The following is a 24,560-nucleotide window of genomic DNA, read 5'->3' as shown; positions in this document are numbered from 1 at the left end:
TTAAAATTTTCAATTACACATTTGAGATTGGAAATTCAGGAACTGTCCTTTGACCACATGTCACAGTTATCACATGGAAGAAAATAAATGCTTCAGCAATTGGCAATTTCACTCAACTACGACTGTGTGTGTAAAAAAGGGCAGATTAGCCATGGCCAGTGTGGCTCAGTTGGTTGCTGGTTATCCTGTGCAATGAAAGGTCATAAGTATGATTCCTGGTCAGGGCACATACCCTAGATGCAGGTTCAGTCCCCCATCGGGGTGTGTTTGGGAGGCTCAATAAAAACATAATTCAAAAATTGCAGATTCAAAAGGTCAAATACTTATGAAAAATATCAAATCATTTGTACACATCTTAATCAAGCAAATGAAAGGAAATGATTCTCAGCGATCCCTCAGAAATGGAATGGATAGAGATGGTAAGTATGAGCCATGGGTAATGACGTATGAATAGGTCATGGAAGTGGCTCTGGGCTGTGTTCCTAATCCTTAGGAGGAGAATTCATAATCGAACCAGCCTCACTCTCCATGGTTTAGTCATTGTTCTGAAGGTTTAATCCCGTTAGATGAAATTCAATTAGCAACAACAAAAAACTAGATTAAGAAATGAGTCCTTGGGTAGGGTAAGTTTTTACACAGGTGTTTCTTTCCAACTGTGGTTCCCTGAAATTCAAAGTGAATGTGAATCCCTATGACATTTACTTTTCCAGGCAAAGAATGCATTGAACATCTTTTTATAAAATTTCCAATTCCATTTTTCCATTTCTGTGAAATGATGGTATGTTTTATTGGTTTTAGAATCCACTGCTATGGCAATCATTTCCTACAGACATATCACATAAGAAACACATAAGTTTGCCAAACAGTAAATTTTAGGTGATCTTTTTTTTAAAAAAAAAATTCAAGATCACCATTTGTTTTCCTGTTTTGTTGTTTTGTTTTTATATTTTTACTGATTTCAAAGAGGAAGGGAGAGGGAGAGAGAGATAGAAACATCAGTGATGAAAGAGAATCGTGAATAGGCTGCCTCTGGGGATCCAGCCCATAACCCGGTCATTCCCAGGCAGGTGCCCAGGCTGGGAATCAAACCTTGACCTCCTGGTTTACGGGTCAACGCTCAACCACTGAGACACGCCAGCCGGGAAACACCATTTGTTTCTGAGCATTCACAGTGAAAGAAGTTGAACTGTGCCAACATATCCAGTGTTTTCTCCCACTTTCACCAGGCACATTCCTGCTATTCTCTAGATAATTCTAAGGATCTTCGCACTTTACCATTCCTCAAATAGAGCAAATGCCTTATCCTCCCGAACCAAGACCTTACTCACAACCACACTCCCAGTCCCCTGAATGCCTGGAAATTCATGGTCAGGTCTCTAGCTAACTTTATTACTCATAAAGCATTTCATTATGGCAAGATCATACACTTCAGTTATACAGTTGTTCCTCTGCCTCTCAACTGGTTTGCAAATTGTCAAGAAAGGGACTGTGGCTTTCATCTGTATATTATTTTACTTTGTCTCCTGACATACAAGAGAGTATAAAAAATATTACAAATACCTTTTAACTATCAGCAGCAGAAATGTCATCACAGATGTTATTAAAACCTTCCCTCTCCTGTTTATTTCATCTCAATCACACTCCCTTACTATCTGAGGAAATCATTTTCTTGAATTTGGGGTGTATCGCACCCATACATGTACTTACCCATTTACCATACAAATCTATGTATCATATGTCACATTTTTAACGTGTACAGAAATGGGACCATACTATGTATATTTTTCTGATACTCGCTTTTTTTCAGTTACATAGTGGAGATTTATTCATGCCAATACATCTCATCATACTTTCATTTTCACTGCTACACAGCATTACCTTGTAAGAATATTTCACAATATTCACTTTTCTCCTTGCTCTTAAATATTTTTCTATTTCCAGTTTGTCACTATTATAAGCAATACTGCTATAAAAATTGTTACACCATGATTTTAGTACAAAAGTGTAACAGTCTAGAGCAGAGGTCAGCAAACTTTTTCAGGAATGGAACAGATAGTAAACATTTTAGGCTTTGCAGCCATATGGTCAGTTTCACAACTATTCAATTGTGCTATTGTGTGAAAGTCCCCACAGGGAACACATAAATGGGTGAGAGTGGTATGTTCCCACACATCTTTGTTCGCAAGAATAGGCAGCTGACAGGATTTGGCCCATGGGCCAGAGTATGCCCATTTCTGCTCCAGAGTAAATTATAAGTTGGGTTACTGGGATGTACTGCACGTGCATCTTCAAAATAACAAGATATTGTCAAATTTAAATCCTAAGAAGTGTATAGATGTATATCCCCACTAGCAATGTATAAACTTTCTTGTTTCTTTACAACTTGGGATAAAGATAATAATTCATTTTAGCCATGACGGTTGGTGTGAACTGTTTCATAGTGCTACCATTTGGATTTCCCTGTTAACTAGTGAAATTTAACACATTTTTATGTTTATTAAATTCCCTAGTTTTCTCTGATGGATTTTTTGTTCATTTCATTTACTCAGTTTTCTTAAGGTTGCCTTCTTATTGAGTTACAGAAATTCTTTATATTTTCTATATAGGAGTATTTTTTTAAACACAGACTCAATAAGAATGCTAATGAAGATCATAAGCTATACAATATATCATAAATACAGCAGTGGGTAAAAGTCAGTTAAATTGCCTGCCATCATTACCTAAAAGATAAATCATAAGTAAGAATACAATAACAATAATAATAATAAGACAAATAAATAATAAAATAATAAGACAATAATAAACTCTGTTGCAAGTATTCATAACTATAAACCTACTTTTGCCAATCCCTTAAATCCCTGTATGTTTCTTATAAAAATGTAAGTTATGCTTTTAATATTTAGGTCCTGGAATTATTCTGCATCACATGAAATAAAGATCCAATCTTTTTTTTCTAATGGGAAAAACAATTTTCTATTAAGCCATCCATCTTTCCCCACAGATCTCATGTATCTAGTGTCAATATAGGTATGAATCTTTTCCCCCCTATCATTTATTTATCTCTGCATTGGTTCCAAAGTCTTGATTACTGTCACTATATCATAATTATAATTAATAATATTTTAATTATAGTTCAATTAAAGACATTTTATAATTTCCATTATGACTTTTTATTTTCTTTATGTAGGAAATACTGTAAAGTGTGTTTTTATATTTCCAAATGTATTGCTTTACTTACTTATATTTCTGTCAATGATGTTTAATTTTATTGCATTTGTAATAAGGAACTATGCTCTGAAGATACCAATTCATTCCAGAGGTGTTTTTTTTTTAATATCTTGAGATTTCTTGTTGAATCTGACCATCTCCATCCTTTAATGGTAATTGAGTCTCTTTATACTTAATGTGATTACTAATACATTGAACATATCTTCACATTATATCATTTTTATCAGGGACAATTAAAATAGTGAAGATACAAGGAATAATTTATATACATGTTTCATGATTAACTGATGAAAATAAACCAGAAACAAACTCTAGAAAATTGAGGAGGAGGAACCATAAACACACACACACACATACACACACACACACACACACACACACACACACGGAAAAGAGGGAGAGAAAAGAAAATTTAAGAAGCATATAGAGATCAACTGTGTCAAATAGTGCTGAAATATCTTGAAAGTTTAGTAGAAAGAAAAGAATCCAAAAGCTAGAATACAATGGGTTGAGGAGTGGACAGAGGGTATAATGGGGAAAAAGTACTCTCACCCAATCCTGAGTTTGTAAATGCCATTATGGGAAATCAATGTTTCACTTGTAATATCTAGAGATTACCTAATATCATTTAGCTACTCCCAAGCAAGAAAACACCTAAAATGCGGGAGGTTAAAATAGCAATCAGTTATTATTAGCTCAGAAGTATGAGACTAGGGATCAGTGGATCTCACCTGGCTCAGTTGATCTCAGATGTTCTTACTCACACATCTGAGGATTAGCTGGCCATTGGCTGATCTGGACTCACATCCTTGTAGGGCCACTGGGGCAACTCAGCTCTGCTCCAAGTGTCTTGTCCTCTGTCAGGGACCACTGGGCTACCTAGAGCTGATCTTTCTCATGACAATGGCATAGTATACAGTAAGAAACCAAGCTGATTTAAACTCACTGCTTGTGTGTAATGTCTTTTAACAAGCCATTGGCCAAAACAAGTCACATGTTTGAGGTGAGTGACAAGTATTGTAATATGTCACCCTAAGCTTAGTGGAAGGGCATTACAAAGGGAAGCAGAAATAGAGCAGATATACAAAGAAGAGAACCTATCATTGAATCATTGCAACCTATTACACTAGCCCTTTGTGAGAGAAAAATAAAATATTTTTGTGAATAAAGAGTTTGAGAGCATCTAAAACTTCACTTCCCCGTGTGACTCCAATGAAAGACTCAGTGATCTAATACAAGGGAGGCAGGTTGGTTATAACTTAGTAAAAATAACTGTAATCAACTGTATTGTACCTAAATGAAAAGAAAACCTGTGAGCTGAAGCATGATTATCAAGCTTAGAGCAATGGTTAACAAAGTAGGGTGTGTACATCCATTTAGATATAGGAAGAAAATGCTACAATCTTTATTTCTACATAGAATTCTTATCTAAACATAGAAAGTAAAGAAAGCTTTGCTAGTAAACAATGCCTGGAATGATACTGATATTCTCACCATGTCCAAAAGTGGATGAAGGTCATGCATGTAAGAGACATCTTATGGGAAGGAAAGGAGCCTCCAACAGGGCACGCTCAGTGATGCCTCATTCATTTGTTCTCAGTGTACTGTCATTTATACATAATTAAATTTGCAAGTGATCACATCTAGTTCTGATTAAACCCCCTCTAATGAAAATAGACAAATGGCTTCAAGAGATTATTACTGAATGACACCATGGGTTGAAAAACACACTAATAATTGCAAACGCACAAGTGGACAACAAGAAACAGCATATCTGTTCTATGAGCTCTTCATTAGCCACATTAAAAATGATGAGCTAATCAACTCTAAAATAAAATCTTCAAAAGCAAATTTATAAGTATGCTAAAGCTACTTAAAATATGGGTTTAGACTCACTGTTTTAATGATGACTTTTATCTTGAAATACTGGTTAATGATAGCATAAGGCCATTGCAAATAATGAGTTGTTTGAAAACTAAACATTCAGAACATGAAGACAAATATCTAAAATTGGTTGTTGCATTTTAAAAATTAGTGTGATGATTCAGTAACCAATAGCCAATAATGCACTTCTAAATTTGAATTTATATACCTTTTTAACCTACAACAATCAAAACAAACATTAAAATATGAATTAGAGTCAGACCTTTTATTGCTATATTGTAATAAAGCACATTTAAACTTTAATTGCTAAAATATCACCATGAACAACAATCTTAAATGGTAGCAAAAACAAGTATATTTTATTAATAAATATAACACTTATTCCTGAACAATAAGTAATTTAACTTTCATTCCAATTTCTGCCTTGGTGCTTATTTTATATTTTAATATATTAGTACAACAGTATATATATATATATATATATATATATATATATATATATATACACACACACAGCTGATCCACTAGTTTTTGTGGGTTTGCTTTCTATATTTAAAAGGCAGAGTAAGTAGACAACCAAATAATATTTAATGGATATCTACTAAGAATAACAGGATTTCCAAACAAATTATTTAAATGTCATTGCCTCAAATTCATATAAAATGCACACTCTCAGTATTTGAAAAGAATAGAAAAATTTATTAAAGTAAACTTAGATTTCACCATTAGTATACTGTTATAGTAATAGTTTGATTTGTATGTTATAGAATATTGTTAGAGGAATACAGAACAATGCAACCTCTTCATACAAATTTAAGACCTGGACCCATGAACTGAGATTCTAAAAGAAATCAGTAATAACAAGAGCAGAAACAAAATCCTTTAGGGAATATACAAAGTAAGAAGCAAATTTAGGAAATCCCAAAAAATTCACAAGGACATATCAGCATGCAGCTACCCTATGGCCAATGTACTGGAGAAATAAGACTAATTATTGGGTAAAAATGAAATGAAAGAATTCACATAGTTCCATATTTCAAACATAATTTACCAGAAATGTAATCTTTTTAAAGATGGGGTTATAGATAAATTCAGTGAATTTCCTGTGTCCAAGCTTGTTAGGGCCAAAACTAAGAAAGGGATCCAATTTCCAGTCCAATACTGCAAACAAGAAAATCACTCTCTATTGCATAGTTTATTGCATAAACATAATTTCAAGGACACATTGACTTAGTGAAGACAGCATATTTTTAGTGCCTGGGTACATTAATTATAAGTCAATGCTTGTAGCCTGTTTCTGATGAATTATGTCCAAATGGCAGGGCTGTTCTTGGAGTAATTTCCCATTTACTGTGATCTACTGAGTGTATTTTAAAGTACCAAAGTTTATTTCATTATACCCTTTTGGCTAATAAAGGATAGTCTCCTCTGAGTAAATTCCAATCAGTGTGTTTCTTTTTTTATTATTTTATACATTTTTATTTATTTATCTTTTTTTTTGGCATCACCATTTATTCCACTATATTTTCCTCCACCATCACCTGCCCCGCCTCCCACCACAATCACCACACTCATGGACACAGAGTGTGTTTCTTGTATAACCTCCCTATCACCTGGTGTTCATCAATTCCCTCCCATAATACACTTTCCTGCAGCAATACTGATATTGCAGGGCCTCTAATGCCTCATGCTCAATCTTAGAATCCAAACTCATTGATCTCTGCTGCAGTATCTCTTCCCTATCGACCCCTACATTTGGCCAAATGCACTTCACTTTGAGAACAAGGGTCATAACCACCTTCTTGCATGCATAGGAAATAAACAATAATTAGTCTATGAATGAATGAATGAGAGGACTCATTGGAAATTAAATATTGCAACAAGGATTCTGGGAACAACAGCACAAATGGTACATAAGGAGAAAGGCATCATCAGAGACAGATAGAAGAAAAACTCTCAGATATCTTATAGCAAAGAGTCATCAGTATGCGATACCCTAATTCTTAAATTCACAGGTGAGAATGTTGGCATGTGTGTATTTGAATAACTATATTAAGCTAATCACAGTGGGCATTTATTGTATATAATAGTAATATTTTAGAGAATCTTGACATATATCAAAAAAGCCATGCCATAGTAAGTCCTCTAGTAACAGAGATCTACTATATTTTAGTTTTATTTAGGAATACTTTGGCTTTGGGGAGGCAATTGGCTGTAAGTCTCTTTTGGATGTGGCTGAGAGTTATGTTCTAGTCTCATCTCCTTTCATATCCTTAAGAGTATTCTAGGCTTCTATCATACTGACCTTTCACATTTCACTAAACTCAACAAACTCTTCTAACTTTTGCTAAAACGTTCTTCTCATTATATAGCTGGCCAACCAATCCTTATTTGTCCTCCTTAGCTCTTTCCTTTTTCTAGAATCCTTCTCAGGTGTAGATATCCTCAGCACACATCCCCTCTACTACCATATTAATTCATGAACACGTCAATAAAAATATGATCACACTGTTTTAAAATGATTTTTTTTTTCTTGGTCCCACAGCCCCCATACACGCTGTGAACAACTTGAGGGCAGCACTGCTTATACCTCCGTATTTCAGCTCTCGGCCCTGTGACAGACACAGAGTATGTACTTAGTAAATCTTGTTGACATGAACAAACACAACTCATGCCTTCTCGTAGCTCAGCGTGTAGTAAAAAGAAAGTTATGTGAAGGTTTTTAGTATCCAGTGTGAAAAGTCAGAAGAAATGTGTGAACGCCATGTGGCGGAGCACACGGACCAGAAGGGCTGACTCTACTTGGAGTAGCCTGGAGAAACATCAGAGAAGATGAAATGTGAGCTTGGCCTTGAGTAAATGAAAGATCTCCAGTTGGCAACAGAGGAGCGAAGCATAACAAAAACAGGGGGAAACATGTGCCAAGCCAGAGAGTTGTTAAAGATAATGGCATGCTCGGAGAACAGTGAGAAGTTCAATGCAACCTTTAAAAATAAAAGCCTTACAGCCACTGCCCTCTGTCTCGCCTCCTCGCCTCAGCCACGCTGCTTAAAAATGCCTCCACCACTCTTTATCCATTTCCTCACCTCCCACGCGCTCAACCCACGGCAATCTGGTTGCTGTTACCACAATCAGCAAATATCTCCTTGTTCTTTATCTAATGACACACTCGAATCCTTTTCTTGACTTTACTATAATATATAACACCGTGGTCATCTCTCTACTTTGTCAATACCCTCCTGCATTGGCATGGAAAGCACATTCTCCAGGTGTTGTAGGAAACCCTTGGGAAAATCCTCATCCTGGGACCTGATACCTTCTGTGTCTTCCAAAAATCGACCTGGAATGATGTCTCCTGGAAAATGTATGGGACTAACACCAATGGATAATATCACATTATTCTTAATCAAGACATAAAAGTTCAGTGCAGCTCTCCCAAGAAGACAGATTCCACCCTGGCAACCTGGGGAAAAACATGCAACCTCTGCAATGTTTTGGAGTTTTTTTAATCACTCAGGTTCAGAAATCATAGCTGTTTGTTACTTAGTTTCTACAAAATAATTGAGGGTGAGGGGTGATAGGGAGTGCTATTTTCTGAAGAAGCCAAGAGAGCTATGACTGGATGTACTTAGTTCTCACACCCTCCCTCCTGCAAGATGAAAAAGGATGGAGTCACACTAGTCAAACTACCTTTACTTGCCCTCTTTTGTGAAATTCTCTAGGCGAGGTTTTACTGTGGGCAATACCTATGGGTTCATCCCATTTCCGAACAAATCATATCCAATCTTGACTAAGGGCTGCAAGTGAAAAATATACTGATCATTGCACATCATTGCATCTAATCCTACCTAATTAAAGGCTAATATGCAAATCAACTGAACGGCTGAAGGACCGGTCGCTATGACGCACAGTGACCACCAGGGGGAAGATGTTCAATGCATTTTGAAAAACTATAGGAGGGTGCTGAAAAATATTGGCTGAATGAATGAATGTTCCCCAAGTCTAAACCCTATCCTTCTACAATATCAATGACCTTCCAATAATCAACTTCTACATGCCAATTTTAAAGTGAGTAAACATTTTGTAAAAAAATATATATATATGTCTTTACTTTTGATATGTAATATTTGCCATATTTGCAGCGGTCATTTACAAATGACAACTTCTGATAAAGGTTAGCATCTAAGTCCAGTATCAAGTTTTGACCAAATATTGACATATAACAACTCTCTGAAACCTTCCTATGATATTAACTAAACAAACAGCATAATATCCCAATGGCTTCTGGAGGATCTAAGTGATACTGAACACTGTGTTTTGGTAACATAAAAAGTAAGGTCTAGAAACCAAGGTCAGCACTTACCCTGCCTGGCTACTTCTTAATAGCCTAGTGGTAAACTCTGAATCAGTAATGTTGAGATGACTTCCAAGTTCCCATTGTTCAAGTTGTAACCTTAATACTTAGCACTGCAAGAGATAACCATTTGAGCTGAGGTTCTTAGCCTAATTGTTGGTGCAGTAATTGGTGGCTATACAATCAATTATGCCTTAAAAATATGCACACACAGTAAAAGCATTTACTAATATGGGAAAAGTCATCTATATAGAAACCAATGAGAAAAATTAGCAACAAGTGAGTTATAAATTTCTGAAATGCACCTGCCTACTAAAAACTTTGTCATTTGTCAACTACTAGTACATTCCAAAGTTTAATTACCTTCTTACTCATGAATTGTTTAAATGTTGAAATAAAAAAAAGATTAAACTTAATTGCAGACACTGTAATTAGAAACTTTAATTATAATTTAGAACGTCACCTTTCTCTGGACAATTACACTGGTTAATGATTCTGAGATACAGTTTACGTGTGCGTGTGTGTGTTTGTTCTCTTGGTTTTTTAATACGTTCTGCTATGCTGAGTTTTCCTCTCAAGCTAATGTCACAGCATATCTACATCACTGACCTGAACAGGAAGACTCGGGGGTTTAAGTCTTGCTATTCAGTGTGTGCACTGCATAGAAATGAGTGTATCTGCTAAGCTGATAAAAGTAAAATTAAATTTATCCTTTGCTTTTCTTCCATTGTCCAATTGCTTCTGCAAGCCACTTTTATATATAGCTGATAATGATATGGGTATATTTTCCCTTACCATTACAATAACTTTCTACTTAAAGTGTCACAGCCAAGTGTGGTTTCTTGACCAGGCTCTGTATACTAATATAAATTCAAACTTTCCCTCATTATCTTACTTTCAGGCAAAAAAAAAATAATATCAAGGTTGAAAATCACTCCATTTGATCATTAAAAAGACCAAATCGTTTCTTTTCACAAAATACATACATGCTTTTAGATGGAGTGCTGTCTTCACTAGTAGATGTGCAATATGACTGAGTATGTATATCTGTATATGTCTGTGTTACATTTGTATATAGATAATTCAGCTTTCATTTTCCCCAGCTTCACCATGCTTCTCTAGATTTGGACAAATAACACACAGTACCTGTTGCGTGATCAAACCATCTCTTGGCTCTCATTCAAAATCCTCCCATTCCACACATTATTATGTATACCAATGATCAGTGTATTGCCTCTCAGCTCCAAATGCACTCTCCTTTCCCCTTCTCGGCGATACTGCCGACGGACTCTGTAAACACTGGTCCTTTGCCAGCTGGCACAATGTTCGGCTTTGTCAGTAAAGGTATGGGAGGAATCTTTTGATATCCCAGCAAAATAAGACTACTCTCTGTGCTTCTCTTGGTGGTTCAGATGCCTTGTCATTCTTTGCGTTGCTTCAAAAGGTTGGTATGCGAGGAGTTTTCAGCCACCAGGCAGGATATTCTTACACACCAGCTTCCGCAAAGACCCTCACAGGTTCCTTCACCAGCAACAGCGGCATGCTCCCGGAGCACCAACCAATTCTTCACTGAGGTCTGACGCAGCCCTCAGGGGCAGGGCACTCTGCCAGGTCCTCACTGTCTCCCTTGTTCATGATGCTTCGCTCCTAGAAGTAGACGTTGCCTTCTGCGTTTGCTGGTTCTACGTTGATTGGTGTTCTTTTACCCTGCTTTATTATTTAACCACTTGTACCAGTTCATAATTAATGATATTGGATTTTCCCTGTTCATATGACTGTTGTGGATTCTCTCCTCTGACTGGATTCTGATGATAGGTGCTCACTTGGTGGTCTTGCAATTAATCAGACTTCCTCCGAGCAAACTACTGGTAAGACTGAACAAGCAGGTGAATAAAGATGGAAATAAAGTAGAAAATTGGACATGACCAAAGAGAATTCTATAGGACTGTGTTAGGCTGGGGTATTCAGGGAAATGTAACATTAGAAAACTGCCGAGGGCCCACAAAGCTTTCAAGAGCCTCTGAGATGTAAAATATTTATTTCATTTGGTAAAATATCTCAATATATAGATGCATGTGCACACATACATACACACACCCACATACATATACATTCCAAAGCAGAAAAATAAAATTAAAAAACCAAACTGATTTTTTAAATGTTGCCAACCACAATTCCACTCAACTCAATTGTATTTAGTTTGGAATGTAAGTCAATTTTAATGTTTAATATAAAGTGTGGTAGGGGCCTCCAAAATAAGAAATCAAATATTGAGTGTGCTAAAATTTTTTAAAGTTCTTGGGTGAAGTTCGCTGAAGAGACCAAATTTTGCCCGGCTGGCGTGGCTCAGTGGTTGAGCATTGACCTATGATCCAAGAAGTCACTGTTCGATTCCCGTCAGGGCACAGGCCCGTGTTGTGGGGTTGATCCCAAGAATGGGGCATGCAGGAGGCAGCCGATCAATGATTCTCTGTCATCATTGATGTTTCTATATCTCTCTCCCTCTCCCTTCCTCTCTGAAATCAATAAATTATATATTTTTAAAAGAGACCAAATGTTGATTTCAATTAAAAAATGAAGAAGTTTAAAAATTTTTTTGTTGCTAATGACTACATGCCTAATATTAGCTACCAGCCTTTTATTTTTATTTATTTATTTACTTGCATATAAACACTAACATTTATTTTATTTTATTTTTCTCATTTCAATGTTTTATTAAACTACTTTTTTGTTTATAAGGACAACCAAGAAAAAGATACATCATTTATATGTAAAATACAATGAACACCGGCTCATGGGAATGTAGAATAGATTTTAAATTTTTCAAAGAAGCTTTCATAAACATAATGACAGCAGCAGACAGGACCACGGACACACAACAGCATGATTGGCTGCTCATGACTACTTCACTGGGACATGTTATCCTTAATCTTCAAGTCTTAACTTTGCACATCAGCATCCCCTGTTCTGCATTTCAACTTGACATCAGTAGATTCCTTATGTTAACTGCTTAATTTTAATTGCAGAATTATAATGCTTTTTCCAGTTATTTTCCTTACTTGACTTTTCTCATAACTCGTGATTTGTAGAAATATATAAATTTGCCAACTTTCCCTCAGTCATACATGGAAACACTAGCTAAATAATTGCAGTTTCTTTTCCTTCCCTTTAAAAAAAAATTCAGCTTCATTGAGGTATAAATGACAAATAAAATTGTAAGATATTTAAAGTGTGCAATTTAGCAATTTAATGTACCTATACATTGTGAAAGAATTCCCCCCCATCTAGCTAATTAGTACATCCATCACCTCAACTATTTATCGTTGTGTGTGTGACCTTTGTTTAAGTTCTACTCTTTTAGAAATTTGAATTATACAATACAGTGTTATTAACTATAGTCACCATGTTTTACATTAGACCCTCAGACCTTTTTTATCTTATAGCTGAAAGTTTGCACTCTTACACCCACCTCTCCCTATCCTCACTCCCAGACCCTGACAGCCACATTTTTACTCTCAGTTTCTAAGAGCTTAATTTTTTTATTTGACATAAAAGTAATACACATGGAATTTGTCTTTCTCTGTTAATTCACTTAGCATAATGCCATCAAGATCAATCCATCTTGTAGCAAATGGCAGGATTTTGTTATTTCTCATGGCTATATAATATTCCTCTGTGTATATATACCATGTTTCTATACCTTGATTATTGTGAATTAGCCTATCCTGAACATGGGAGGGCAGATACCTCTTTGCGATCCTGCTTTCATCTCCTTGGGATGGATACTTAGAAGTGGGATTGCTGGATCCTATGGATTATATTTTTAAATTTTTTAGGAACTTCCCTAGTGTTTTCCACAGTGGTTGTACCACGTTACATCCCCACAAACAGTGCACAAGGGTTCCATTTTCTCCACATCCTCTCCAATACTATTAACTCTTGTCTTTTGGTGATACAAAAAAAATATATAAAATAAAAAGGACTAATCGGAACACCCAAGCTACAATGGCGCACCACAGATACAAAAGGATTAACATCCTTAACTCTCATGTATTTGGCTAGAATAAATAGGCATGAGTCAATCACATAATCCTTTAACACTAAAAATACTCCTTTCTTCTTAAAAAATTATCCCTCCCAACTTTGCATATATTAAGTAAAAATAGTATTTAATGAAAAACTCACCATATCTGTATCTGAGACAGGGCCAAAACTGGTCACGTAGATGTTAGTGAAGACTTCAGTAATACTGTCTGATATAAGAAAAAGAGATTGAATATAAATATTATGTAATGAGAGGCACAGGAGACAGAATGGGTCAAGTTCATGGCATGGTTAGAAAACTATGTGATATTTAGGAATATTGCTCTTTCTTTTCAATTTTCAGAACCAACAAAAATATCTATGTTGCTCACTTATTTCATAGGTTCTAGCAACCCTAAATGCAAAATTCCTAAAAGTATTAAGATCTTCTTACTTGGAAACTACAACTGACTAGAACATTCTTTTGTAAGCATATTTCTCAAGATTAATAGTTTCTTAGAATCTATCATAATTGAACTAGTTTTCAATAAATTTTCCACAGGTACTGAAAATAAAATATAGTTAGTATGATTACTCTGTGATATAGTCCTGTATTTGATTCTTAAACTAAATATTTCAGATGGTACTTAATGATAGTAGAGATTTAGTTTTTAGGTTGTAAATTAAGGACTCTTCTGAATAAAGCACAAAACAGATTGTTAATCATCACAAATAAATATAATTCATATTAATATAAAATTATTATTCAATGATATAAAAATAAAAGCAAATAACATACATTAATCACAACAGATTACTTCCAAACAAGCTTGCTTTTAAATGTACTTAGCGTGGGGGTAAGAGGGAGAGATCAACCAAAGGAGTTGTATGCATGCATATAAGCCTAACCAATGGACACAGACACCAGGGGGGTGAGGGCATGAGGTGGAGGGGGTGGGGGGCAATGGGGGGGGGGGGTAAGGACACATATGTAATATCTTAATCAATAAAGAAAAAAATATTTTAAAAAAGAATGCCAACATTGCCAAGATTTATTTAGCATTCATCTTAATTGGATTGAATTAAAGTCTATAGTTATGTCCCTTATTGACTGTAACAAAATTAACTGGATTGCTCTGTTAGCCAGGTAATTTTAAGTAAGGCAAATGGTGAGGGGGGGAAGTTCAAAAGAAATATTTTAAGAGAAAAACACTTTAAATGTTCTTATAGAAAAAAAAATGCATCATTAATTTCTACCATCTTATAGTCAGGGGATAAATGATGATGGAAACAAATAAAATAAAAATTTCTATCATCATGAAATGAATGTCTTATCTAGTAACTATCAAATTTTTAATTCTAGACAAACATTACCATGAAATATTTTAATATTATATGGGACATTCATTTATAATCATGAAAGAGAGAGGAAACTAAGTCTGGGATATTGAATCCACTATGGCAAAACAAAAAAATAAAAAATAAAAAGAATATGAAAAAACGGAGTAGACTTCTTCAAAATGCTTTCCATATACTAATCTGCATAACAAACCTATGAGATCGGTGTCCGCTTATCCTCATGTGTGTGTACACTTATGTACAGAAAAGTAAGGGATTGTGCCCAATGACCCACACTTAGAACCCAAGCAAGCAGGCTCCTGAGCCCTCAGGGTAAACCAAAGCATTATACACACTCCATAGTAAATTTGAAATAAAAGTGAGTTCTCATTAACTGCATATTTGTATTCACCACAATACTCTGTGCCAAAGACATAGTTATAGTGTTCCAAATAAATATAGTCATACAACTTTATTATATGTATATACTATTCTATTATAAAGATTATATTTATGAAATTTTATTATAAAACTGATTTGAAACCTAAATATATTTATAAAGTTAATTCTCAGCTGCCACCTGCTCCAAAGACCTGCACAGGGTCAGCTTCATGGATATGCAACTTGTGCAACTGCACAGGACCCTCTGCTCAGAAGAGCCCCATGCTCAGTTTAATGTTCTATTATTAGTATTTTTAAATTTAATTTTTAAAAGTTTGTTTAAATTGATTTTTTTAGAGAGAGAGGTAGGGAGAGAGAGAAACATCCATTGGCTGCCTCTGGCATGTCCCCTACTGGGATCGAACCTGCAACCCGGGCATGTGCCCTGACCGTAAATCGAACTGGTAACCTTTTGGTGCACAGGATACCCAGCCTACTGAGCAGCACCACCAGGCTATTTTTAAATTTATTAATCATTTTCTTACTAAAGGCCCTGTATTTTCATCTTGGACTGGGCCTGTGCTGGACCTAAATTATATATGCGGAAGGAAGGAAGAAAGGAAGGAAGGAAGGAAGGAAGGAAGGAAGGAAGGAAGGGAGGGAGGGAGGGAGGGAGGGAGGGAGGAAGGAAATGAGACCCAAGTTTGTTTCTCCCTCCCTTTATTTGCACAAAATCAATAATACTATCACATTTATTCAATAAACAAAAGAATAAAATTTTAGTAATTATAGATACTGATTTAAAATATTCCAGAGCAGAGAAACTAAAATGTTAAGGTAGTCTTCACCCAAATAGAAGCAAATGCAATTGTCTTCCTTAGTCTGGAAGAGTAAACTTGAAAAAGAGAGATGGCAAAAATGTGTGAATATATTTATGCTTAAGGATATGAAAAATATCCACCACGTGCCAAATGGAAAGTGAAGAGTAAGGGAGAGTATTATCAGTACCTAATGGCTGTAGAGAAATGCCAGCTAATAGTAAGAGTGAAAAATAAGATTTTTACCATTAAAGCTCTAAGAAGAGCAAAACCTAAAGAGGAAGAAGATAAATATGCAAAGTTACCTTAAAGAAATGATTTCATGGTTTACTAAAGAATGTATGCATTGGAAGGAATATTCTTCGGCTATGAAAGTTCAGAAAAAGAAAAATCAGCTAAGCACACACTGACCACAAATATCCAATAGGTACCCGAGATTGGAAAAATGATTCTTGGTAATAAGACTTCGAGGATATCCATATAGATGGATGCCCAGAGCTGTAACTAATCAATAGGCATTAGTGAAATATTCCAGTGTGATGACTGCACATATCTGATATATCTAAACACAACTTTCCAGGGTTCTGCATTTGAAGTGCAATCTTGGATGATGATTTCGCTTTCCATGAGAGAAAGAAAGGGAAGCAAAGGGGAGGCCAGGGAAGTGGGGTGAGATTACATGAGGAGGGTAGAGGTAATTTTTGGATTTTGTCAAAGTCCATAGTATCTTCTGGTTTTATTTTGTTTACTCATGTGCATGTAGGGCAGGGCAGGGTTGGGTTGTGTTATTAATGCCTGTTACAATCCTCTGATCCATGTGATAGAAGTATGTCACAAGTGAACAAATACCACTGACACTCTGCAGCCATCCCAGTCTCCGCATTTCAGGTACCAGGAGTGACCCTCTCAAATCCTGATCGCTTTAGTGGACTCAACAAGCACTCTCCTGCCTCAGTGCTTTCACATTGGTTTTTACTTCTCTTTCATTTTAGTTAACTGCTACTCTGCCTTTGGGTCTTGATTTAAATGTTCACTCTGAGCAGGGCTTTGCTACTTTTCCTGTATAATATAAGTCCTTTTCTCTCATTTTCTCTCTCTGACACTGTTGTGTTTTCACAAGGTGTTTTAGAACTTGCCCTTATTGTTATGCCTTCATTTTGTTTGTTTTGTTTGTGTTTTGTCTGCCTTCCCAACTAGGATTTAAATTTGCTAGAGACAGGGGCTATGGCTTTTCTGTTCTGTTATTTCACCAGTGCCAGCAAACCTGCTACATACTTGGTGCTTTATATTTGAAAAAACAAGTTGTTTCTAATTATAGCAAATACAGAACATATAACTCTCCCCAAAATATTCCATCAACATACAAAATGGCCCTGAGAGCTATCACTGCTTGTAAAGAAAGGGCACTGTCTTATGTAAAGGCTGAGACCAAACTGCCCATCGACAGAGAGAGGTTGAAAGTCTAGGAAATAGGTTCTCAATGAAGAAACAAAGTCAAGGAAAAGGGGGAAATGTATTTAAAAGAAGCCCTGTTGGTAGGAACTAAAATTTAACTGCTGAACAGTAAGAGGATTTTAACGGAAACATCCACCATGCATGACCTCAAAATAATTGCTTATCAGCTAAATTTTTGGCTTTAGAAATATCAAGAGCATTATATGCAAAAACAAGATCTTCTAGAGAGTTTTTCCAAGGCCAAATACCATGAGTCTAATAACAGATACTTAAGGATAAATAAACATAGAAGAATGTGTGATCCATAGAACAATCATCAAATTCAGGGTGACAGCTAGCTGGGGAGAGAGGAAGAGGAATAATCTGCCAAGAGGTACCAAGAAGATTCTAATATAGTTCTAATATTCTCCTTCTAAAATTGACATTAATTAATTCTGTCAAGGTTTTAAGATTAGATAAAGCTGATCACAGAATCAATCATATTATTCTCTGTACTTTTCTGAACCTTTGAAATACTTCAAAAAAAAGTAAATGGCCCTGAAGCATACCCAAGGTGAACCCACAAATAATTTCAAGAAAGGTTTAAATTAAGTCATGGAGATTACTCTTTACTAGGTAATAACAATCAAACTGTCTTTAAAAAAACCTTTTGCCAAAGTCTTTTAAAATAGTTAAGTTTGGCTTATGAACCATGGTTAACGTGTGCAGAAGTGTGGGCTATTTGGCTGTAAAGACAGACAGCGGTTGTATTGAAAAAGGCCTGCAATGAGAATGCTGCCTTTCTCTCACTCTCTCTCTCTATAGCAGCATAGCATTCAGCGAAGAACTCAGATATAGAGAATGTTATGTCCAGGGCTGTTGTACTGGAAATGTTATGTCACATTTATAACAGTGGGCAAACTGAATCAGGGGAGATTAAAGAAAATATATCCAGTTTGAAAGATGTTGCAGTAGCTAAGACAAAAGGGAAAAAAAAATGACATTGAGAACAGGAAAGCATAGAAATCAAGAAAATAGATGTTTTTTTTCTAAAGTGGTATTTTTAAAAGATGCTGAAATAGGCCCTATTGTTTTACTATTAAGAGTATATTTAGAGCCGAAACCGGTTTGGCTCAGTGGATAGAGCATCGGTCTGCGGACTGAAAGGTCCCAGGTTCGATTCCGGTCAAGGGCATGTACATTGGTTGCGGGCACATCCCCGGTAGGGGGCGTGCAGGAGACAGCTGGTCGATGTTTCTCTCTCATCGATGTTTCTAGCTTTCTATCCCTCTCCCTTCCTCTCTGTAAAAAATCAATAAAATATATTTTTTTAAAAAAAGAGTATATTTAGAGCCTAGAAATGAGCAGGTGCATAAAACAAATGAAAGAAGACTGGAGAGTAAATGGATGGTGAGCACATGAAAAAAACAAGCGGAAAACATTTTCGGTAAATGCTTGTCAAAAAATACTTGAAGTCATAAACAGTTGAACTGTACTGAGTAATGTAATACACTAGCAATCAAACCTTCAAGCAAACATTTCTAACATTTAGCAGGAATTAAATCATGTCTTTCTGTACAGCATTTTATAAATGATTGACATACATTTGAAATTAGGCACTAATGCTTGTTTCCAGTGGTTCTTCATGAGTGGACAAAGATTTCAACACAACTGAACATAGCAGTGGGCTTTCTGTTATCTCCTCAGTGAGGCCCACCTTACCATCCTACTGAGATTTGCAACCAATCCATATCTCCCCCTAACTCTAATATGTTCATCTACTTACTATGTTTACTATTTGCTGTCTATAGCTACCAATATAATAGACACAAGCCACACATTGCTATTTAAATTAATTGAAATCAAATAAAACTGTTTCTCAGTCACACTAACCACATTATCTCCACATATGACTTTGGCTACCATGTTGGATAGCAGAGTTGAACATTTTCATGGTCACAGAAATTTCTCTAAGGTAATACTAGTCTATATCCTCCCACTAGCAGATAAGCTCCATGCACACAGGGATTTTTATTTGCTCAAAAAGATAAAAGTCCAACGCTGAACAACCCCTGACATAATGTATATTTTTAATGGATTTTTGTTGAATAGGTGAATTCTCATTCTTTCTCACAGAGTCACTTAAAGTAGACATGGCCTCTGTTACAATGCAGCTTTCCATAGCCTAGTAAAGAGAGATATCAGGCAAACAGCAAATAAGTATACAACTGCAGGAATTATATATGCTATGAAAGAATATAACAAGAAAATAATAACTCTCCTGGAAATACTTTCTTCACTTGGTCTCTGAAACACCACAATTTCTTGATTTTATTTGAATCCCATTTCTCTGAATCCTTTACTGCTATGCCACCAACCTATTAATATTGGAATGTACCAACATTTATTAGAGGGGGGGTCTCTTTATTTAGTACTCGATGGTTCCTTTCATGTAGTCATGGACTCTTGAATTTTTATTTACAGTTCAGAGCTTTCTTCTAACATCTAGACTCCTATATCCAACTATCTAGTTGACATCTCCACTTGACTATCTATTAATTTTCTCAAACTCATCGTGTTCCAAAAAAAATTTATTTTTCTTTCCAAAATCAACTGTACTTGCAGACTTCCCTATAATTTTTGTTGTTATTCCAACCCTCGGCCACAAATCTTGGTTTCACCCACAACATTTTTCTTTTAAATAGTAAGTCTGGTTGAGTCTAAAAAATATCTATAATCCTATCACTTCTCATCTCCTTTTAAAGCTGTTACTATTCTTAAAGTTAACCTTATCTCTCTATAAAAATACTATTTCCCCAGATTCACCCTTATAGACTCTTATTTTGTTATAAAGGCTGTCATGAGATATAATTCACATTATATAAAATACATAATTTATAAGTGTCAGTTCAGTGTTTTTAGTATAGAATTGTGCAACATCACTACTCTCTAACTTCAGAAAAAACTTTATAATCAGAAAGAAACCCAGAATCCATTCACAGTTATTCCATGTCCTCCCTCCCTCCAGGCTCTAGCAACTATTAATTCAGTTTCTATTCCTATGTATTTGCCTATTCTAGATATTTTATATAAAATGAATCCCTTCTATGCCTACTTTATAGAGGGGGTGTGTTTTTTTAAGTCATAAATGGGTGTTGGATTTTGTCAAATACTTTTTTTGCATGTATGCAGAAAATCATAAAGAATTTGCCCTTTATTTTATTAATGTGACACTTTACATCAATTTATTTTCATGTGTTAAAGTAACTTTGCATACTAAGATAAATCTCACTTGGTTTTGGTGTGTAATTTTTTATATGTTGCTGGATTTGATTTATTAGCATTTTGTTGAGCATTTGCGTGTCTGTATTCATAAGGGATATTTGTCTACAGATTTTTTGCACTGTCTTTGTCTTGTTTAGTATCAGTGTGATACTGGACTAATAGAATGAGCTGTGGAATGTTCTCTTTTCTTCTATGTTTAGGATGTTTTATGAAGGATTGGTGTTAATTCTCTTTTAAATGTTAGACAAAATTCATCAGTGAAGCCATATGGAACTGGAATTTGCTTTGTGGGAAGTTGTTTTGTTACTAATTCAGTCTCTTTCCTTGTATGTCTATTTAGGTTTCCTATTTCTTTTTGAGTTAGTTTTAGTATTTTTCATTATCCTAGGAATTTGTCCATTTCATCTAAGTAATTTAATAATTGTCATTTAGCCAGTATAGCTCAGTGGTTGAGCATCGCCCCATGAACCAGGAGGTCACTGTTCAATTCCCGGTTCAATTCCACATGCCCAGATTGTGGGCTAGATCCCCAGTAGGGGGCATACAAGAGGCAGCTGGTCAATGATTCTCTTGCATCCTTGGGGGTTCTATCTCTTCCTCTCCTTTCCTCTCTCTGAAATCAATAAAAATAATAACAATTGTCATACAAATATAATACAAATGAGTTCCCTTACAGAATTTATGTAATATTTCCCTTAGAGATTCTCTGCCTGAGGGTTTTCCCTGGCTGTGCAGGGTGGACCAGAAGTGCAGAGAAGTTTATGCTCATAGAAAAAAAATCAACCAATAACCGATGGTAGTTGAAGGTATTATAACTCAGGTTTCTCTCCTGCTCAGTGGAGACAACTCTAAGGAAACATTTCTGAGAGATCTTCAGTGGGATTAAACCTCAATTGTCCTTGTCAGTAACCTGCTCATTAGTATACACTGCTCTGCCTCCCATCCCTTCCCTGTGTCACTTTCCCACCCCCTCTGCTAGTGCCTCCTGGTAATCCCAAATAATCCACATCATAGAGTCTCCTTCTGAGGGAAACCAAACACCAACTATAAACATCAATCACCTGAGTTAATTCCCGTACACCTCTATGTGCCACTGGTCATCAGTCAATTTCATAAAAGTCAATCGATACTTATTAAATGACTTTTGTTTATATGGCACTTTGTGTTCCCTATTAAGAGTTGAAAACTTTGAATTTGATAACATATTTGCCACTATTCTACCACAAAGGAATTGCTGCACCTCACTCAGTATCTTCCTTCCCGTAAACCCTTCAATACATGCTTGATAAAAAGGAAAGACTTGAACAACACTCCATTCGTTCTGCCTTTAGATGGTCAATAAATTGTCCATTATAGAGGAAGAGTTCAGAAAAATAATAAAACCATTATGCACTATGTTTTGTTACAATCATTTTTCATTATAGTTCTAAATTTTGGTCTTTGATTTTTTTTTTAATTTTTGCATCTTGATATATTCTGCTTGTTCTTATAGTTTTCCTTGTTTACTTTGTGTTTTTTTTCCTACTAATGTAAATGCATTGATATTCATAGTATATTCCATTTGAGAATCCTGAACAAGAATTAAGATGCCTGCATGCTTTGGAAAGGATACAAAAAACTCTTAAAGGAGAAACTAAACACTCCCATCATGACAGTAACTGTTATTGGTTACAAATGAATTTGACTTTGAAATCACTTCAAGGTCTATCTGTTCCCAACAGGCTTTGAGACTGTTCTGGCCTCTAGAGCCATCAGTAGTAGAAGATCTGTAGTGCCTTCAATACCTGAAGATCCAGCTTATTCTGGTGAGGAAGCTGAGGACACACGTTCTCCCCAAAGTACTAGTAAAGGAAATCAGTGGGGAAAGGGAAGAGAAGACTGAGTGCACATTGAGTCCCATCCATTTAGTGGGACCATTGGCTCAGTTAACAAATAGCTACTAAGGGCTTACTAAGTACAGTCCTGAGACATACCCAGACTGACAGACAAGGGAGAGAATGCTCCCAAAGGGAAGCTGTATGCGGTTCCAGAATCAATTGATGTCCCTCAAGGTAATGTTTCATCAAGCAGTTGCTTCATGTTCAGTCTGGGACTCTGACAGGGGAAAGAGTAAAGATGTTCTCCAAGAGGCTACTTCTGCTAATACAAATTATATTCTCTTGGAGGAGATTCTAGTGACCCAACCCCATTTCCAGTTGTTAAAGATGGCATCTAGAGCACATGGAATGTCAGAATTCTGAGTCCAAAGTTCAGTCTGGGCACAAGCTATTATAGACTTAATATCCCTGGGTTAGTTGGTAACTTGGAGCATACTAGCCACCAACTAGAAATCCTATGCTGTTCTTCAAACTAGCTTAGCAAGTTATAAGAATTTAAAAATAAAAACTATGCTGATATAAATTTACATTTTGTTCCAAAAATACATATTAATAAGATTCTTATACCCAATATATAATAAAAATGAACTTTTATCTTTTAAGATTAAAATTATGTTATAGATCAATATAAATTGAGGATTCTTAATGCACTAAAATATAATTCATATGTAATCTTACCTAAAAATAGAGAAACATGTAAATTGACTGTACCTTCGCTATGCCCACAGCCAATCAGAGTGAGTATGCAAAGTAACCCAACAAAGATGGAGGTTAATTTGCATACATACCTGGGTCCCGGGAACCTCCTCGGCACCCAGGTCACTCTCAGCCCGCTATCGGAGGAAGGGGCCAAGCCTGCGATTGGAGGGGCGGGGCGGGGGAGGGGGGTCGCTTCCCAAGCCTAAAGCCTGGGGCAGAGGCTTTAGGCTTGGGAAGGGGTGGAGCCTGCAACCAAACGCAGACCATCCGGAAGTCAGCGCTGGGTTGCCCAGCTGCAGCCTGTCAACCCAGCACTGACTGCCCAGGTGGCTGAGACCCAGAAAGTGAGTCAGGGTCTGATCTGCAGCCTCAGTGAAAGCTGTTGATCAGTGTGCTTACCTCTCTCTTTCTCTCCCTCTTTCTTTCTGATCTTCACCAGCAGCCAGGCTTTTCTTTCTCTCCCTGCCTAGGAGGGGGCTGCTGTTAAACCCCGCCTCTTTGATCAGGCCCAGAGATAGGCCTGGAGATGCTGACTGGCATAGGAACCAACCAATCAGAACCAAAGGTGGGTGCTGTGGGGAACCAATGGCTGCCTAGGAGGCGGAGCTTCTGACGCTGACTGGCATAGGAACCGACCAATCAGAGCCAAAGGTGGGTGCTGTGGGGAGCCAATGGCTGCCTAGGAGGCAGAGCTTCTGACGCTGACTGGCATAGGAACCGACCAATCAGAGCCAAAGGTGGGTGCTATGGGGAGCCAATGGCTGTCTAGGAGGCAGAGCTTTTGACAATGACTGACATAGGAACCGAACAATGAGAACTAAATCTGGGTGCTGTGGGGAGCCAATGTCTGCCTAGGAGGTGAAGCTTTTGATGCTGACATAGGAACAGACCAATCAAAACCAAATTGGCCAGCAGAGGAGGGCAGTTGGGGGCGACATCAGGCCTGCAGGAGAGGGCAGTTAGGGGTGATCAGGTTGGCAGGCAAAAGCAGTGAGGGGCAATCAGGCAGGCAGGCAGGTGAGCAGTTAGGAGCCAGTGGTCTCGGATTGTGAGAGGGATGTCTGACTGCTGGTTTGGGCCCAATCCCTGGGATTAGGCCTAAAATGGCATTTGGACATCCTGAAAGGAGTCCCCAATTGGAAAGGGTGCAGGCTGAGTTGAGGGAATCCCCCCTCCGTGCACGAATTTCGTGCACCGGGCCTCTAGTTCATATATATTACCGATATCAAGGGATCAGAA

General features: G+C 36.6%; 1 protein-coding gene across 2 annotated transcripts in view; it reads right to left on the bottom strand.

The window, feature by feature from the left end:
- GABRA2 (gamma-aminobutyric acid type A receptor subunit alpha2) overlaps positions 1–24,560 on the bottom strand; it is a gene marked incomplete at both ends in the record, with an annotated part of 103,568 nt that overhangs the window by 41,832 nt on the left and 37,176 nt on the right. For both annotated transcript variants that reach the window (XM_079772650.1, XM_079772649.1), the window contains one exon: positions 13,652–13,719. In XM_079772650.1, the coding sequence (XP_079628776.1) occupies positions 13,652–13,719 (68 nt within the window). The remainder of the gene's footprint in view (positions 1–13,651; positions 13,720–24,560) is intronic.

The sequence above is a fragment of the Cnephaeus nilssonii genome (assembly GCF_951640355.1).
Source record: "Cnephaeus nilssonii genome assembly, chromosome: 1".
Taxonomy (NCBI): Eukaryota; Metazoa; Chordata; class Mammalia; order Chiroptera; family Vespertilionidae; genus Cnephaeus; species Cnephaeus nilssonii.
Note: the sequence above shows the minus strand (reverse complement) of the source record. Positions and strands in the feature narration are given on the sequence as shown.